Genomic DNA, 18,081 nt, shown 5'->3' on the forward strand with positions numbered 1-18,081 from the left:
GACCCCCCAGCGGGGCGAGGGTTAAGTATAAGAGCATACATATACTGTTTAAGTGGCATCACTTTGCATTTGAAAAGAGCGGGAACATACACTGCATAAATGTGGACATGTGGTTGTAAAACATTGAGCTGGAATATACCTACGCCTTATTTTATAAGCTTGAACTTGGATCCAGGGGGAGAGATAAGTCATATCACTAAAGTCATAGACCCGCTTTTCACCACCACGGTCCACGCTCCCCCGGTCATTGGTCAACACCTTTTCCACTGCTGGTTTTTCCCTCCCCCCCCCCCCCCCGGTCAGCACCTTTAACGTGCAACGTGCATGTAAAAGCACTTCATTGCCATACTTAATGACATAAAGGGGCCATACTGCAGCAAACGGATACTTTTTCATAAAGGTGGACAGCACTAATGATACCATACCACCTACATCGAACGTACATATTAATACTGCCTGAAGAGGCCGATGGTAACCCTGCCGAACGCAAACAGGTAATGGATGACCAAAAGGGGTTTGGGTGCTGCGGTTCTGGACGCTTTGATACGGACCCTACATAACGCACCATCAGTGGCGTAGACAGGGGGGGCATGGGGGCCAACCCTCTGAAACCAATGGCGCGCTTCTAGAGTACCCGGCGCCCCTCTGAAAATCACATTCACCCCATCCGAGACAACGCCCCTGGAGACTACAGTCGCCCCACCCAAGCTCAAGGCGCCCCTCCAGAGCGTCCAGCACCCTGCTGAAGGCAGCAGTGGCAACATCCATCCCAATGGCGCCTTCAACGCCCTTCTAAAGATCACAGTCGCCCCATCAATCCGAGGTCGCTGGCGCTCCTCAAGAGCCACTGGGGCGCACCTGAACCGGGACTTCAGTCGGCCCATCCCAGATCAATGGCGCCCCTCTGAAACCACCGGTGCCCCTCTGAAAATTTCAGTCGGACCATCCGAAATCAATGGCGCCCCTCCAGAGCGTCCGGTGCCCTACTGGAGGCAGCAGTGACCCCATCCAAGCATTGCACCCATCTAGAGCACCCGGTATCCTTCTGAAGATCACATTCGCCCTATCCGAGGTCATTGGCGCCCTCCTACAGGGTGTTTCACTAAAAGTGTCAAAAAGTAAAAGGTCATAATGCACATAAGAACAATGTTTTCTAAGGAAATTTGCATATCATTTCATCCGCAATTGTTGGACATTTGAATATATAACAGCGATATCACCGTCACTCAAACCTATTCCACATATCCGCCCCTTCTTTTGATGCACCGTTTCCGCACGTGTCCGGAGATGGCTCATAGCCCGTTTTCATATTCAGCGTCCAGACTGTCGGCAAAGCCTTGAATTGTGCTCTTCAGCTCCCGAAGTGATGCGACTTGAGTCTTCCTCAGCTCTGCGAGAGCTACTGAGTCACTGACCAAAACCAGAAGTCTAGCGGTGACAGATCGGGGCTTCGCGCTGGCCATGGGGGCGGGCGGTGAGGCAGCTGATTATTTGGCCCAGGAACTTCTGGTCCAGCCAGTTCCTGGTGGCTACAGCCGTCACAGTGGTTGTTTTTGATAACTTGTAAGGCCTTGGCTATTTCTTATGTTGAAATTAGCTTCTTGTTATCTTCAAAGGCCCTCAAAAAGACCCTGACCTTTTCAACGGTTTCCGCCGAGAGGTGGGGGGCGACCCCGCCTTTTTTTGGACTGGAACTGGCATCGAAGGAGCCCTTTTAAACCTCTTAAGAAGCCATTTTAAACTTTTATAATCTGGAACGTAGCGAGGTGAGAGAGTAAAACGTTTCCTGAAAAGTCGGCATACCGTTTCAATGTTTCTGATGGCACCAAATGTAAGTGTAATTCACCCCTCCTGTTGAGGTGTAGGTAAATAACCTGTTCTTGGTCTGTATAGGGGGAAAAAACGACTAGTAACTTTGGCCTCCTGCCCTCGCTCCGTATGGGTGTAAAATACATCTTAAATGGACAAAGCATATGTCCAAAAATTTGCAACAAAGCCACATGCGCAACCACGTGATTTGCATATTTTATATATCTTTAATAAGCATTTACTTTTTGACACTTTTAGTGAAACACCCTGTAGTCACTGATGCCGCATCTGAATTGAGACTTCAGTCGTCTCGCCCCATTCAAGATCGATAGCGCCCCCCCCCCCCCATGAAACCACTGACGCCTAGCCCTTTTCAAGATGCAGCAGCCAGGCGGCGCCGAGCTGGGCTAGGATGTGCCAAGCGTTTCTTATAAGGCAGCCTCTTTAGTGCCACCCCTCGTTGCGATACCGCCCCGCAATGCGACGCCGCCCCTTCACCGTACATGCCACCCCTCAATGCAAGTGGTGCCTTAGATCATTTTTTTAAGGTTAGGTGGAACTGGTCGAAGGTCAGGTCACCAGAGACAACCGAAAATCAAATTTCGCCGATTTTGATATTTTTCGACAAAGTGGCACATAAGTCAGGATTCAGAAAGAGATTGAGCTACAGCGCCGCAGCAAAGCGCACTCGATAGCTCTTTTTATGCTCTTTCTTATAAATTATCTCAGATTTGACATATGGTAAACGTTTTAGCCTCAAAATATACGATTTCGCGGAGGACGTTTATCTGTAATACCTTTTGGCTCAGACCTGCACGAGATTAGTTTAACCGGCATCGTAATCCATTTTTCGAGACGAGTCAAATGAACTAGAATTTGACATTAAAAGGGCGTTTCGAGAATTAGACCTCAGGTGAAGGTCATCACCTAACCGGGAAAGGTCATATTGCATATTAGTCGATCCGTATTGCCGAGAAGGAAAATAATTATATAAGGTGTTTCATTGCTCTACCTGCTACCATATCTCAATCGAAAGCTATTGTCCAAAACTAACTGGAGACCTTTCATGACTGAGATGAGCTCAGTAACATAAAACTGGTCATATAACGAGTGAAATTTTCGGATTAAATGTATCATGTTTACCTGTATCCCGATATTTGAGGGTGTTTTCGTTCAAAAGAAGAACATTTCAATTTTCTCCCATTAACCCGCGCCGTGCTCGAGGGGGGGGGGGGGGCGTTTTTACGCCACCCCCTTAGGTTTTTCACGAATATCTCAAAAACGGTGTCGCGCAGCGCAGCCGTATTTAGTACATCTGTTTATACATCTTTTTCACACATCTTGTGAGAATTTCTGTAGAGACCACTCGTGCTCAGAGGTCAACCTGTATTGGTCGCTCGCCAGTCAGTCACTGCCACAGACCAGTCCACACGACACGCTCGTCCACATTGAGCCTCAGGCAATATGCGGGTCAGCCTACCCTCCCGGCTCCCGCATGCGCAGACGCAGCCGTATGGTGGGGCCCGTATCATAAACGCAGCTACGGTAATATGTACGGTCAGGGCCTACGGAGATCGGTGAAACGTAACAGTTAACACCAATCCACCGTACAATACACTCTCCTCCCTTTAACAAATAAGTTTAGATAACGAAAACACACGTTACGCCTGGAAAAACTCAGTTTGTTTCCGCACGCGAGATGATCTTCGCGGAGCCATCTCCGTAGCCGATGCAGGCACAGACTTCGGAAGAGCTGGCTCAGATGGCAGAGGCATCGCGGGCAGATCCTTCGTGCCGGGCCCCGTCGAGGACCCTCCCGTCGGCTGCGTCGCCGCAGCCGTCAGCGAGCCACCGGTGTCAGGGAACGGTGCCGGGTGCGACCCCGTCTCCGGTACGGTGGGCAGACCAGTGCAGACGGCCTCGGCAGCCGGTGTGGCCGTCAGCTGCTCCGACGGGCTGAGCTGCTCGTGAGCAGCTACATCAGCAGCAGGTCCTGTGACGGGATAGTTTGCGTCAGTTTTCCGCATCAACTGATCCTGATGACGACGCCAGATCCTACCATCCTCTAATTTGACCACATATGACTGCGATCCATCTATACCCACAACTACACCTGATATCCACGTGGGTCCCATACCATAATTGCGAGCATATATCGCATCCCCGATGTTCAGCTGTAACACTCGGGGTACAGCAGGGTCATGATTCAGCTTCTGCTGCAGCTGCTTCCGCTGAACACGGCTCTGCAGGTCAGGATGAAGAAGGTCTAGCCGGCTCCGGATCACTCGTCCCAGCATCAGCTCTGAGGGTGACACAGACGTAGTTGAGTGAGGGATTTTCCTCTGATACAGCAACCACTCAGCCAACACTAGTGGTGTCAATTTCAGAAAACGTATGTCCAAAGTCCGTCCAATGTCCAATGCTTACGTCAACTGTCCGTCCAAAAAAGTCCAAGCCAGCCATTTGTCCAAAGATGTCCGACACCTACGCAATAGTTTACACTCAACACTGTTATTTAATTTGCTTTCCATGTACCGTTACCAGCTCAAAAGTGTTAATCATATTGAAAGCTGAGCTTTCTAATAGCCAATCAATGTTAAACACGATTACTTTTTAAAAATGTTGAGGTGTAGCAAGCGATTGTCCAAAGCTGTCCAAAGCCTGCTGCCATTATCCAACCGAATTCCGAATTGGACATTGGACAAAATCGGAATTCCGAAGATTCAAGTTCCGATTGACACCACTAGCCAACACAGTCTCCCAGTTCCCATCTCCACTGCGCTTAAGAGCCTGCTTAACGTCACGAACTGCCCGCTCTGCTAGCCCGTTGCCTTGACTGTGACGTGGCTCTATCGTTCTATGTTGAACCCCATTAGCCGCCAGGAACTGCTGAAAATCCTGTGAGGTAAACGTCGTAGCATTATCAGAGCAGAGCATGTCAGGCAAGCCCCATCTTGCAAACATACGTCGCAATTTGACCATGGCTGCTTGCGAACTCACACTTGAGCACGGCTCAGCCTCAACCCACTTTGAAAAGGCGTCCACTACCACAAAAATGTACTTGCCTTTGATTGGTTCCGCAAAATCCACATGAACCCTTGACCATGGGCGTCTCGGCCAGGGCCACATACTCAGGTCAGCCCGATGAGGGGTCGGACGACTCTCCTGACACGCAGAGCATCGTCTGACCGCCATTTCCAGGTCACCGTCAATCTGGGGCCACCAGACGCAGCTCCTTGCCAGTGATTTCATCCGGCCGATCCCTGGATGGGCAGAATGCAGCTCTGAAATCACAGACTGGCGGCCCTTCTGTGGTATCACGACCCTGTGCCCCCACAGCAGCACGCCTGCACACACAGACAGCTCCCAGCGTATCTCTGAAAACGGTTTCAATGCCGGGTCAGCTATCTCGGGCCACCCGCCCTTCTGCACCAGGTTCATTACTCTGGAAAGAACGGGGTCACGAGCTGTCAAACGTGCTACTTGCTTAGCATCAAATACAGCATCCTCAATCAGCAGCACCAGATCTTCCTGGCCAGAGCCATCTGCAACTGGCAGGGGAAGCCTGCTGAGGGCGTCCGCGTTACCCATGTCTTCCGTGCGCCTAAACTGGATGGCATACTGGTACGCAGACAACTTCAATGCCCACCTACGAATGCGAGCAGACGCCATAGCCGGAATGTCTTTGTTTTCTCCAAACAAAACTACCAGCGGCTTGTGATCCGTGACCAGTATGAACTTATTACCCAGCAAGTATTGATTGAACTTTTCTACCGCGAAAACGATCGCGAGAGCTTCCCTTTCCAACTGAGAATACTTCTGCTCTGAAGAGGTCAGACTCCTTGACACGTACCCGACAGGACGCTCAGTTCCATCCACTTCACGCTGAGCCAGTACCGCTCCAATGCCTCGAGACGATGCGTCACAGACCAGCACTTGCTCCTTCGCCGCATCGAAGTGAGCTAGAACAGAGTCCGAGGTAAGGACACTCTGGGCCCAGTGGAAGCTTTTCCGCTGTTCTGGTCCCCATACCCAGTCCTTGTCCTTCTTGAGAAGGTCGTACAGCGCAGCCAGCCTCTGAGCGCGCGCTGGTAAGTACCTGGAGTAGTAAGTCAACAACCCAAGAAAGCTCTTCAGCTCAGATACGTTCCTAGGTTCAGGCACTGACCTGATCGCTTCAGTTTTCTCAGAAGTCGGGGAAATTCCATGCCTGTTGACCACGTGACCCAGGTACTCAACCTGCTGAACCAAAAACTTACACTTATCTGCTCTGGCTTTTAGACCCGCGTCTTCAAGCCTAGAAAACACCTTCTCCAGCGTGGTCAGGTGTTCGGCCTGTGTCTTTCCACTCACCAGAACGTCATCCAGGAAAACAATGACGTTGGGTATGCCCTGGAGAACCTTTTCAATCTCTCTCTGAAAAATACCCACAGAACTGTTGATGCCGAACGGGAGCCTCGAAAATCTGAGAAGACCTCGTGAGGTGTTGATGGTCATGATGTCTCGAGAGTCCTCGTGAAGAACTAACTGATTGTAGGCCGAAGCCAGATCAATTTTCGAGAATACGGTACCTCCCGCTAGCGTTGCAAACAGATCCGGGACCTGTGGCAATGGATATCTGTCCAACCTCACCGCTCGGTTGGCCGTCAACTTAAAGTTGCCGCAGACTCGGACATTCCCGTCCTTCTTCAGCACCGGAACAATGGGCGCCGCCCAGCTGCTGTTCTGCACTTCCTCCAGGACGCCGCTGTCGATGTCCTTCTGGAGCTGGGCCTCCACCTTCTCCTTGAAAACATAGGGCAGAGAGCGGGCCTTGCAGAACCTCGGTGGTACAGTACGGTCAATGTCCAGACGTACCTTTACCCCCTTCAGCTCTCCCAGGCCAGGCTCAAAGAGGCGCCGATACTTCTCCTTCAGGCCCTGCAAGGAACTGGTTCGAATGGCGTGCACGGCCCGCCAGTTGAGGTTGATGTGCTCCAGCCAGTCTCGTCCTAGAAGGTTAGTCCTGGCATCTTTTACCACCACAACTGTCAGGGCACGGTGCTGTTTGCCTTCATACCACACGTCTGTTTGAAACTCTCCCAACAATGGTATGAACTGACCCGTATACGTTTTCAAACGAGATGAGCACATTTTGAGTTTAGGCTTTCTGTTCAACTGTTCAAACGTATCCTGCCCAATCAACGATACGCTAGAACCAGTGTCAATCTCCATATCTACATCTGTACCTTGAAACTGAACCAGACAAGAAATGGGAGGTACACTCACCCGATGGACCGCTTCCGTTCTGCAGATCTCTTCATCCTGTTCTGCACGGCCAACATCTGTCGTGTAGTCCGCCTCCCATTCTTCATCTGCTTCAACGGCGTTTGCTCTGCCCTGCTGCCTCCGAGGTCTGACTGTCGTCTTTCTGACTGTGCACATTTTAGCCAAATGTCCAGCTTTCGAACAGTTGTGACACTTGTACGACGCAAAACGACACACATCAGGTGAGTGGCTCCTCCCGCCACAACGCCAACAGCGAGCCCCTGGACGAGCTGACTGACCTGACGGCAAGCCTTGCGCCCTTACCTCACATACCTCTGCCGGCACTGTACCCGGTGTGCCGGAGATCAGGTGAGCGTCTCTGCTGGAAGCCTCTATCGCCAGGCAGATCCTCTGTGCTGAGCTGAAGTCCAGCCTGGATTCTGACAGCAACCGCCGCTGCATCCGAGGATCCCTGATGCCGCAAACAAACTGCTCAGTGAGTCTGTCATCAAGCGTGGCTCCAAAACAGCAGTGCTCGGTAGCCTTCCTTAGCACAGAAACAAAATCAGCAACGGATTGGCCTGCCGTTCGTTGACACGAGTTGAACTTGAATCGCGACACAATGACAGATGGTTTGGGTTCTTTGTGCTCCCTTATTACTTGCAAAAGCTCATCAAACGACTTCTCAGACGTCTTAGACGGTGCTATCAAGCTACAAATAAGCGAAAAGGCCTCTTTCCCACATACCGTCAACAGCGTGGCGCGTTTCCTGCTCTCGCCTTGAATGCCGTTACATTCGATGAAGTAGTGCAGACGCTCCTCCCACTGGCTCCAGGAGTCCGTCGCCGGGTTGAATGGCTCCAGCTGCAGGGTGGCCGACGCTGCCCCATCCATGGCCGTAGAAGTCGCCCCGCCGCGCCGGTTCAAATCCTCGTCGCCAGTGTAGAGACCACTCGTGCTCAGAGGTCAACCTGTATTGGTCGCTCGCCAGTCAGTCACTGCCACAGACCAGTCCACACGACACGCTCGTCCACATTGAGCCTCAGGCAATATGCGGGTCAGCCTACCCTCCCGGCTCCCGCATGCGCAGACGCAGCCGTATGGTGGGGCCCGTATCATAAACGCAGCTACGGTAATATGTACGGTCAGGGCCTACGGAGATCGGTGAAACGTAACAGTTAACACCAATCCACCGTACAATACAATTTCAGACCCGGGTCGTTTAAGGTCAGGTCACGAGGTCACGTCAAGTGACCTTACCTCAGAAAAAGTTTGAAGGCTCGCTATAGCTACACCGACTGAACGATCACTTCTGAAACTTTCAGAGATTGATAAGACTAACAATATTTTTAAAATTTCATCTAAGACTTTTGATAGATTTGTGACCTAAGGTCAGGTCAATTTTGCGACCTCTCCATTACAAGTCAATGGGAGAAAAATGAAATGCGCCTCTTTTGGACGAAGGTCGTTCAAAAATCAAAACCCTCTCAAACATCAGTTCATAGGTAAAAATAACACACTGAATCGGAAAAAATGCACCTGCGACCCTTCTGTGTGCCTCTGGGGTCATCTCCGATCATGAACGTTCACAAACAGTTTTTTGGCTATAACTTTTGATAGAGACGTGCTAGAGCGGTGAAAACATGTCAAATGTGTTCAGCTGATCGACTGATATGCAGCATGACCCTTTCCGGTCAGGTCATGACCTTGACCTGGGGTTAAAGTTTTAAAATGACTTTTCAAAGGCAACGTATAGTTCATTCGACGCGTCTCGACGAGAGGAACACGATGTTGGCAAAATAAATGTCGTCACTGTCTTGAGTCAAAAGTTATTGCAGAAAACGTTTTTCATTAAAACTGCTATTTTTTAGGAGTTTTTGCCATATGGAGGCTAAACTGCGACCTGATGTCAATTCTGAGAGCAATATTCAGAAAGGTCTGTAACAGGGCTATCGAATGCGCTTTTCCGCGGCGCTGTAGCTCTATGGGTTCCCGAGTTAGCCGTTAGCAGTTTCCAAATTGTTGAAATTGACTAAACTTGACCTTTGATGACCTCTGGTGACCTGACCTTTGACCTGAGCTGAAAATGAACTAAGTGTTTCCGTCATTATTTTTTTACGCTCTTTCGATTGCCGCTTACTGTGTGTCGCTAAGTGGCCCAGGAGCCGAGTTAGAGAGGGGGACGTTTTCGCGCCCCCCCCCCCCGCATGACACGGAAAACACAGGCCACCAGCACGGCGCCGGTTAAACCACGCACCGACGAGGGGGAGGGGCGGATATCCCCCCCCCCTGAGGTTTTTCGCGAATAGCGGGAAAACCGCGGCGCGTAGCGCCGCGAAATCTGGTGTAACTACTTCATCAATTTTACACATGATGTGCAAGTTTGAACCTCTTAACTTTTAAGGTCAGGTCACCAGGTCACTTTGAATGACCCAACCTCAAGTCACTTTTTGCAACTTTGTCACCGTGTCAGAGCTACAGTAGATGACGGAGTCCTTTGAAGGTCGGAGGATGTTATTAGGTCATTGGTAGCTACAATTTGTATATCTCGGAATTTTGATATTGATGACCTAAGGTCAGGCCAATTTCTCGACCTCCCCATTTTAACCCTCGCCCTGGCAGGGGGGGGGGGGTCGATGCGACCCCCCCCTAAGGTTTTTCGAAGATAGCGTAAAAACGGCGGCGCGCAGCGCCGCCAAATTTGGCACAGCCTATGGGGCAACCTTTGTACATATGACCTGAAAATTTCAGGTCTGGGTGACCTTGGGTCAGGTCACCAGGTCAGAAAAACCGGTACAAGGTCATGGTCAAATTTCAATTTTCTTTTTGCACCTGTCCAACTCACAGTTTTGCACTGATTTCCTTCAAACTTTCAGGATGTGCTAAGTTCACCGAGTTGTATAACATATAGTTCGGGTTTTTTGAGGTCACTGACCTGAGGTCAGTTAGAGGTCATTACGTCGTAATGTTAAGCCTATGGGAAAATACTAAATTCGGAAAATACTGGAGATATCCGCTTCGTTCTATCACTTTTGTGCTTTGAAACCACAGTACTTAACATCAGGTCACTTGGTGCTTCTTTGTTTGGTGTACTTATCCATGGGTCAGGTCAAATGAGGTCAACTGAGGTCAAATGACGTTTTTGCCAATAACTTGGCACATAATGACGCTAGAGCTTAAAAAATGGTATCATTGTGTTCCTGGTGATCAGCCGAATCGAATGATATGCGATATGATGCAATTCGGTTAACTTTAACTTAATTTATTAATTTAAGTTTACTTAAAATTTAAGAAAAACTTTAAGTACACTTAAGCAAGCTAAAAAGTATATCATTCGACGCGCCTTGACGTGCTGAGTTCACTGATGCTTTTCTTTTTGCTCTATCTTAATTAGATCAAAAGTTATAAGCGAAAAACTTTTGACCTGTTTTTAGCGAAATTTTTGCATTTATACCCCCCAAAACCCCCCTAAATATTGACCTAGAGCAACCAAATTTGCACAGGGGCGAGAACTCCAGGGGGCCCACCTACCTACCAAATTTGGTGTTTCTAGGTGCCATAGGAGCCAATCGCGAGGGGGGGGGGGGGGGTCGCATCGACCCCCCCCCTGCCAGGCCGTGTTATGAAAAATGCCCTGCCAGGGCGAGGGTTAAGTCAATGGGGGAAAAATCAACTCCCTGTTTTTCCACTAAAACGCATCAGAATGGCCCCATATACTATACATGACTTCATATAGGTACGATCAACCTTCACTACCTTAACCCTCGCCCTGGCAGGGCATTTTTCATAACACGGCTTGGCAGGGGGGGGGTCGATGCGACCCCCCCCCCCTTCGCGATTGGCTCCTATGGCACCTAGAACCACCAAATTTGGTAGGTAGGTGGGTCCCCTGGAGTTCTCGCCCCTGTGCAAATTTGGTTGCTCTAGGTCAATATTTAGGGGGGTTTTGGGGGGTATAAATGTAAAAATTTCGCTAAAAACAGGTCAAAAGTTTTTCGCTTATAACTTTTGATCTAATTAAGCTAAAGCAAAAAGAAAAGCACCATTGAACTCAGCACGTCAAGGCGCGTCGAATGATATACTTTTTAGCTTGCTGAAGTGTACTTCAAGTTTTTCTTAAATTTTAAGTAAACTTAAATTATTAAATTAAGTTCAAGTTAACCAAATTGCATCATATCGCATATCATTCGATTCGGCTGATCACCAGGAACACAATGATACCATTTTTTAAGCTCTAGCGTCATTATGTGCCAAGTTATTGGCAAAAACGTCATTTGACCTCAGTTGACCTCATTTGACCTGACCCATGGATAAGTACACCAAACAAAGAAGCACCAAGTGACCTGCTGTTAAGTACCGTGGTTTCAAAGCACAAAAGTGATAGAACGAAGCGGATATCTCCAGTATTTTCCGAATTTAGTATTTTCCCATAGGCTCAACATTACGACGTAATGACCTCTAACTGACCTCAGGTCAGTGACCTCAAAAAAGCCGGACTATATGTTATACAACTCGGTGAACTTAGCACATCCTGGAAGTTTGAAGGAAATCAGTCGAAAACTGTGAGTTGGACAGGTGCAAAAAGAAAATTGAAATTTGACCATGACCTTGTACCGGTTTTTCTGACCTGGTGACCTGACCCAAGGTCACCCGGACCTAAAATTTTCAGGTCATATGTAAAAAGGTTGCCCCATAGGCTGTGCCAAATTTGGCGGCGCTGCGCGGCGCCGTTTTTACGCTATCTTCGAAAAACCTTAGGGGGGGTCGCATCGACCCCCCCCCCCCCTGCCAGGGCGAGGGTTAAAGGTAGACTGCCACCTTTTTTCCACAAAACGGTTTTCACTAGAGCTGAGCCACCTATGTCCCAGACTGAAGTCGGTTTTCCGAAATTTGAACCCGTTTGCGAGAAATCGGAGACCAATGTTCAGTTTGATGCCATTTTTTTAGTCCAAGAAAACCGACATCTCTACTGTTTATCGATAACTTTGAAACATGAATTTTCTTATCTCTTGGTAAATATATGCCAAAACTTTGATTGTTTCGAGATCAGAGAAGAATTTTGGAGTGTCAAAATAAAAGTTAAACTTATATATTCAGTAGTTCATTTTTTCCAAAAAAGTGTGGGAAATGGGGTTTAACATGGGCCAGACCCATTCCAAATGAGCCATGATTTTTTTAATGTTTTACGAACTTAAATGCAAAATAAATTAAACATGGCCAATTTCTCATGAAATCATATATTAGTAAATTATAAAATACCTTACTTTTTCAAATAAAATGTAATAATCTTATGACCTTGAAGTCTAGTGATGTGTAAACATTGTCGCTAGACATTAACCGATTGATAATTGTATGAAAACCGACAATTTTTTTCGCGATTCACGTGATGATACTTTGTCAGGTGAATTCTAAAATTTTGTTTTGTCCAGGGAATAAATCATAGGCCGATCTGAGAAAACTTTTTGAAGGTGGCAGTCTTCCTTTAAAGGTAGTGTGCCAGCTTTCCTGGACCGTATGGAGTTAATGGCCCAGATAAGGAGAAACGGATTTTTAGAACTTATCCATACCTTCAAAACTCATGGAAACGTCTTAAATTCTTCAAAATTTGAGTACCCCAGTGCGAAATTCGCCCAGACGGGTTGTCGGTCGTACCCCAACCACATTTCACACCACTATGAACAATAAATGCACACACTGAAATCGCTATTACCGATATGCTCATCCAATCAAGTTTCGATAAACCCGTTCATCATCATCTGCGGTTTCGAACACGCCTGTTAGGTGGTGCGGTAGACCGCGCCCAAAGCCAGGGCCCCGGTCAAGGCCCTATAAACCAGGTAGGGTCGTCCGGCGATTCTACCTGATCGTGACGTCAGCTTGTGACGTCATCTGGGGGCAAGTCTTGAAGCCCCGTTTGAGTCCCATGTAAATGGGCGATTTTTGAAGCGCTGTAGAACAAACTCTGTTGGAGCTAGCACAAAACTAATTGCATCATCGGAAAGACGAGACATTTTTCTTTTAATTATCTAAGAGCAGTTTTTCACTAAACCCATTAGTTTTTCCGAAAATGCGTAGAAAAGTCCCCATGCCTCCGCAGCCTCCCTTCCGCCGGCCGCTGCGCCCGCGGTAGGGTAGTGGTTAGGATGCTTGCACCGTGAGCCAAAGGTCGTGCGCTCGAATCTAGGCGCGGGTCGGACTCAAATCGAAATTGCAAGCAGAATATGTGTTTTTTCTTTAAAAATCACTTATATTACAGCTAAACGTTCATAAAACTATCGATAACAATTGACTGAAAACCAAAATATAGATAACATTCTTATAAAACAAATTCAAATATGGCGGCCGTTGCGCTAGGCTCCGCCCCCGACTCCGCCCCTTCGTGTGACGTCATCTGTGCACTTGGACACACAGGGAGATAGGGGACGACATGAGCCTGGCCCCGGTAACGTGAGGTAGCCGAGTCGGGGCAGCGTGCGCTGACCCAAGCCGGGGCCGCGCGTCCTCCCGGTGTCATGTGATAGCCCGGGGCTGCCCGCGGGGATGCGGTAGACTGCGCCCAAAGCTGCGGCCCCGGCTTGGGTCAGCGCACGCTGCCCCGACTCGGCTACCTCACGTTACCGGGGCCCTGGCTTTGGGCGCGGCTTCTGCTCATACTTTGTGGTGCGGTGGTGGTGCGTCGGGCCGCGCGCTCTGACTTCGGCCAAGAAAAATGCGTCAGCTGATCATTGTCAGCTGACGCATGACCCCATTTCACGCGTGTGGTGAAATGGGGTCATAACTTAAGAGACGGCTTTTTCATATCAATTATTTTACATAAAATCATATTTCAAACCATAAATAATGTTCGACAACCAAATAAAAGAAACAATAGGTACCAATACAGGCTTACAGTTTAAGGCTCGACATTGTGTTGTCTACGATTAGACAGCTGATAACTCATTCCCGTACGTCGTGACCCTATAATGACCTTTGCTTATTGTCACATGTGCGCCGCACTCGCGATTGTTGCCGACGCCTGTTTACAGGTCAGCCCACTACAATTGTTATACATATCGAAAAACCGATAAACTTTTAGGCGAAAAAGGCACTATTCCAGGCCCATTTTTGATTTTTTTTTGCGATATTAGGTAAAAACAGAAGCTTCTTATCCTAGGAAAATAAAATGGGAAATCTTTCAAAGGTGGCACACTACCTTTAAGGCCTGTTTTGCTGTTGGCCAGCTGTAAGGTCATGTGACATCATCAAAGGTCACCAAAGGTTTTTTTTGCCAATAACTCCTTACAGGAACAAGATACAGCCGCGCGGATGGTCTCATTGTGTTCAGCTCGTCAAGGCGCATCGAATGATATGCATGATTACCTCGAGGTCACATGACCTGAGGTCAACCTTTGACCTTGACCTTTCGAGGTCAACATATATATGGCTCGATGCGGATTGACGAGAGGATCACGATGGTGCCCTTAGTTTGTTCCTTGTTTGACCAATTCGAAAGTTATTCGAGAAAAACTCTCCATATCTAGCGCCGCCATTTTGACTTTTTTGACCCCTGTGACGTCATCTTTGAACTGACCTAAAAATGACCTTCGTAGAAATTGTAGACCTTGTCCGTGCATAACCCATGCCGTTTACCGCTTGTCGCTATCTTGCTTCGTTCTCGAGATCTCAGGGGGGGGGGCGGTCATCCGCCCCCCCCGTCGGTTCTAAGTTGGCGCAGACCCCCGTCGGTGCGCGGGTTAACTTATATGTAATGGAGAGATCAAAAATTGACCTGGCCCTCAATGTAGATATTTTGTGTTGGGATTACGCAAGGCGAATGTTCGGTGAGATCAGCACTCAGCAGGACTCTATGGCGCTTATTCAAAGTCGATCATGCACAATCACATCATCAAAGGTCATATTCTATACTACGTCGGCCGAAGACATCCTTTATCCTTCTTGCCACTATATGGGACAGCCTAACGCCTCACCCATCTGGCACTCATGCAGTCATGCATTTCCATAAGTAGGTAGGGGCTGCGCGCATTAGACATCGAATTGTAAAGGTGATTTGTTGAAAAAAAACATCCAGAACATATGTCAGCGTTCAGTTGCCTCTGACTGCAATCGCTGCTGGTATGACAATGAGTTGGGATCTCATGGGTGGATCTCATGGTCTTAAATATTCAAGTCTTTCCTGGATTCCAATTTAGGCAATTAGTCGCAGCGTCAATCCTACATACGTGCGGTCTGAGATTCTAAGCACGGCCACCCCAGTCGACCACAAGCACCCACAGGTCACATTGGATCAGTGAGTGAACCTGTATATTTTTCCCAAAGAATACCTAAGGATTATTTATGCCTATCGATCAACGTATATCTTACCGTTTCGAATTCGCATGGATGCGTATTTTGAGAATAGAATGTCTGTAGCCTGAGCTCGTTTCCTTTATCGTGCTAAATATAAGATCAAGGGTTTTTGATAAAAAACACCGGGTTGCAAATTGCATTAATTGGATTTTATGAAATATCAGCGAAACCTGGCTTTTATGCTCGTATTTTGCAACACCTAGTAAATCATGCATGAACATGACGTTACAGTTTATACTAACGCCCCTATCACTAGCTGACAATGGCGCCCCTCTCGAGGGAAAAAGTCGCCCCCTCGAGCACCATGGCCCCCCTTTCGCTGATTTCTGGCTACGCCACTGCGCACCATACAATAGGAACTGGTAAGAAGTTTTGGGATACATTCTACTATTTCACGTCATGCAATGGCGGATCCAGTGAAGGGCATAGTGGGTATTTGCCCTCCCCATAGCTGAATTATTCAGCTATGTTTTGTGAGAATGAGAATTTTATAAGAATGGCCACTGGCCACTCTTATAAAGAAAAGAACGGAGGGACGCTCCGTCATTTCTGAGATTAGACGGACTTTGGTTATCATAAAAGGACGAAGACGGAAGACGAAACCCGTTCAAAGAACGAAGCCAGATTGACGCTACCCCCACCCAAAAGGACACGTTTCCGTATCATAAAGAGAAAGACGCCTCTGGTGACGTAAGACTTTGCGTTGTTCGTGAAAAATAACGCATCAGAAATAGCGCTGCTCTTCAGCAGCGCTTTTTTACGGCATTGGTACGACGTTTAGCTGTTTGCGAGAGCAACTTGTGCGAAATGTGTTTCAGGCTGCATGCTAATCGATATGTGAACTGTATGACATTGGTCGGGAGTTATTTCTCACGAAAATTTGTCAATTTGACATGCAGACCAAGGACCTATAGACCGCCACCTTATCGTTCTGCAGCTATCGTTGTTTATCAGGCATACACATGAACAGGCAGGATTGGACACCTTGAGATGCAATATCCAGTAGGTAAGTGGTAGGTGTTTACTGTTTGCAACTGCCTCCCAGTAGCTCCATCCTCACCTGCCCTGTGTCCTGTGTCCTCTGGCGCCTCGACTGGTAGCACGGTTGGAGGTCTGAGTCACGTGGCACTACAACTTCTTGTTAGCACTTTGAGCCTCTCACTGGACTGTCCTCGCTGTCCCCACACAGAGAAGATCCACAGGCCATTTCTTCCCCCGCTCCCCTCCCCCCCTTTAGCGTCAGTTCGTCAAAACCGTCCCAACAACACATGCACCACTCGTCTCACTCTCTACCTACTCCTTCCCTCTCTCCCTCCCTTTCATCCCGAGCCGCCGCGCGCGTTGGCCGCGCGCCGCGTCGTCCCCTAGAGCGATAAGGTGCCTTATCAGTATCCCTCCCCTCCTCTTTTATCTCTACCGCCTGTCCCGAGCCACCACGCTATCTCAGGGTGTCTGCGTTGTTCCCTTGCCGCTTATTACACACCCTATCACTGAGTAAGACATAGGCAGTAGCTACCACATTTACATATACGCAAAAACAATCTTTGGTGGGTTTCAGCCTAGCAGGAAAGACTACAACATATTACATACTTCGCCAGTTGTTTACGTTACAGTTGTGAGCCGATTTTCTTATTTCTTGCACGAGAAGATCCGCCATTCAATTATTGACAGGTAGCCAAAATTTCACATTAATATTATGTTTTCAACGCGAGTTATTGACGAAAAACAGGAGGGCTGGGCGAAATTCGACCCCCCCCCCCATTCCACTGCGCGTGTTGAGACATTGAGGTGCAAGTAACGCGAAACGTTGGTTAGCTCACATCAAAAATTGCCTTCCAGGGCCACTTTTTATCGCCATTCTTGTGGAGAGCTCATCACCAAAACAGTGCAAGGCTTGGAAATATCCAATATGGCCATACGAATGGACAATGGTCTGTATATTCACTATCAGATAATCGGCAGCACAGGTGCACAAAAAAAAACTGACACCGACTGCTAGTGCTGCGCCGCAGTTGGTCACTCTGCAGACGGCAGCAAAACCCAGCGAGCCGTGCGCCGTCTAGCGGACGCTCCGACCAACTGCCAGTGCTGCGCAGCAGTTGGTCGCTCTGCAGACGGCAGCAAAACCCAGCGAGCCGTGCGCCGTCTAGCGGACGCTCCGACCAACTGCCAGTGCTGCGCAGCAGTTGGTCACTCTGCAGACGGCAGCAAAACCCAGCGAGCCGTGCGCCGTCTAGCGGACGCTCCGACCAACTGCCAGTGCTGCGCCGCAGTTGGTCACTCTGCAGACGGCAGCAAAACCCAGCGAGCCGTGCGCCGGCTAGCGGACGCTCCGGAGCGCCTCGGAGCGGATTCGCGGCAGCGAGACGAAGCGGCGCCACCACATGACGGCCGTAAAGGCGCTCAGACAGTACCAGGTAGCGATGTAGGAGACGTGCTCGTTGCGCAGTGTGACGCGCGTCTGGCCGGCGGCCGGAGCGCCGGCCGGCGCGCTGCCCTCGGCCAGGTCGAGGAACACGGGCGCGGTGCCGGCTGCTCCCGCCAGCCGGCCAATGTCCCTGGGAGCAGACAGACAGCCACACCGGTCAGCAGCGGGACGCCAGCACACCGCGACGGTGTCACCATCGACAAACTAACAACAGCCATCGCCGCACTTACACAAAGAAAATGGGTGTTTTG

At 49.0% G+C, this 18,081-nt stretch overlaps 1 protein-coding gene and 1 long non-coding RNA gene across 4 annotated transcripts in view; both read right to left on the reverse strand.

The window, feature by feature from the left end:
- Positions 1–3,181: 3,181 nt before the first annotated feature.
- LOC122377728 lies at positions 3,182–16,679 on the reverse strand. Its single transcript, XR_006255911.1, has 2 exons — positions 16,463–16,679; positions 3,182–3,802 (listed from the first exon to the last, which is right to left on the reverse strand). It is a non-coding gene; the product is annotated as an uncharacterized LOC122377728 (long non-coding RNA).
- A 617-nt stretch (positions 16,680–17,296) lies between these two features.
- LOC122377734 (surfeit locus protein 1-like) overlaps positions 17,297–18,081 on the reverse strand; it is a 108,142-nt gene continuing 107,357 nt past the window's right edge. For all 3 annotated transcript variants that reach the window (XM_043358118.1, XM_043358110.1, XM_043358125.1), the window contains exon 6: positions 17,297–17,960. In XM_043358118.1, the coding sequence (XP_043214053.1) occupies positions 17,723–17,960 (238 nt within the window). In that variant the 3' untranslated portion in view covers positions 17,297–17,722. The remainder of the gene's footprint in view (positions 17,961–18,081) is intronic.

Source organism: Amphibalanus amphitrite, unplaced genomic scaffold, assembly GCF_019059575.1.
Source record: "Amphibalanus amphitrite isolate SeventyFive unplaced genomic scaffold, NRLGWU_Aamphi_draft 000006F_arrow, whole genome shotgun sequence".
Lineage (NCBI taxonomy): Eukaryota > Metazoa > Arthropoda > Thecostraca > Balanomorpha > Balanidae > Amphibalanus > Amphibalanus amphitrite.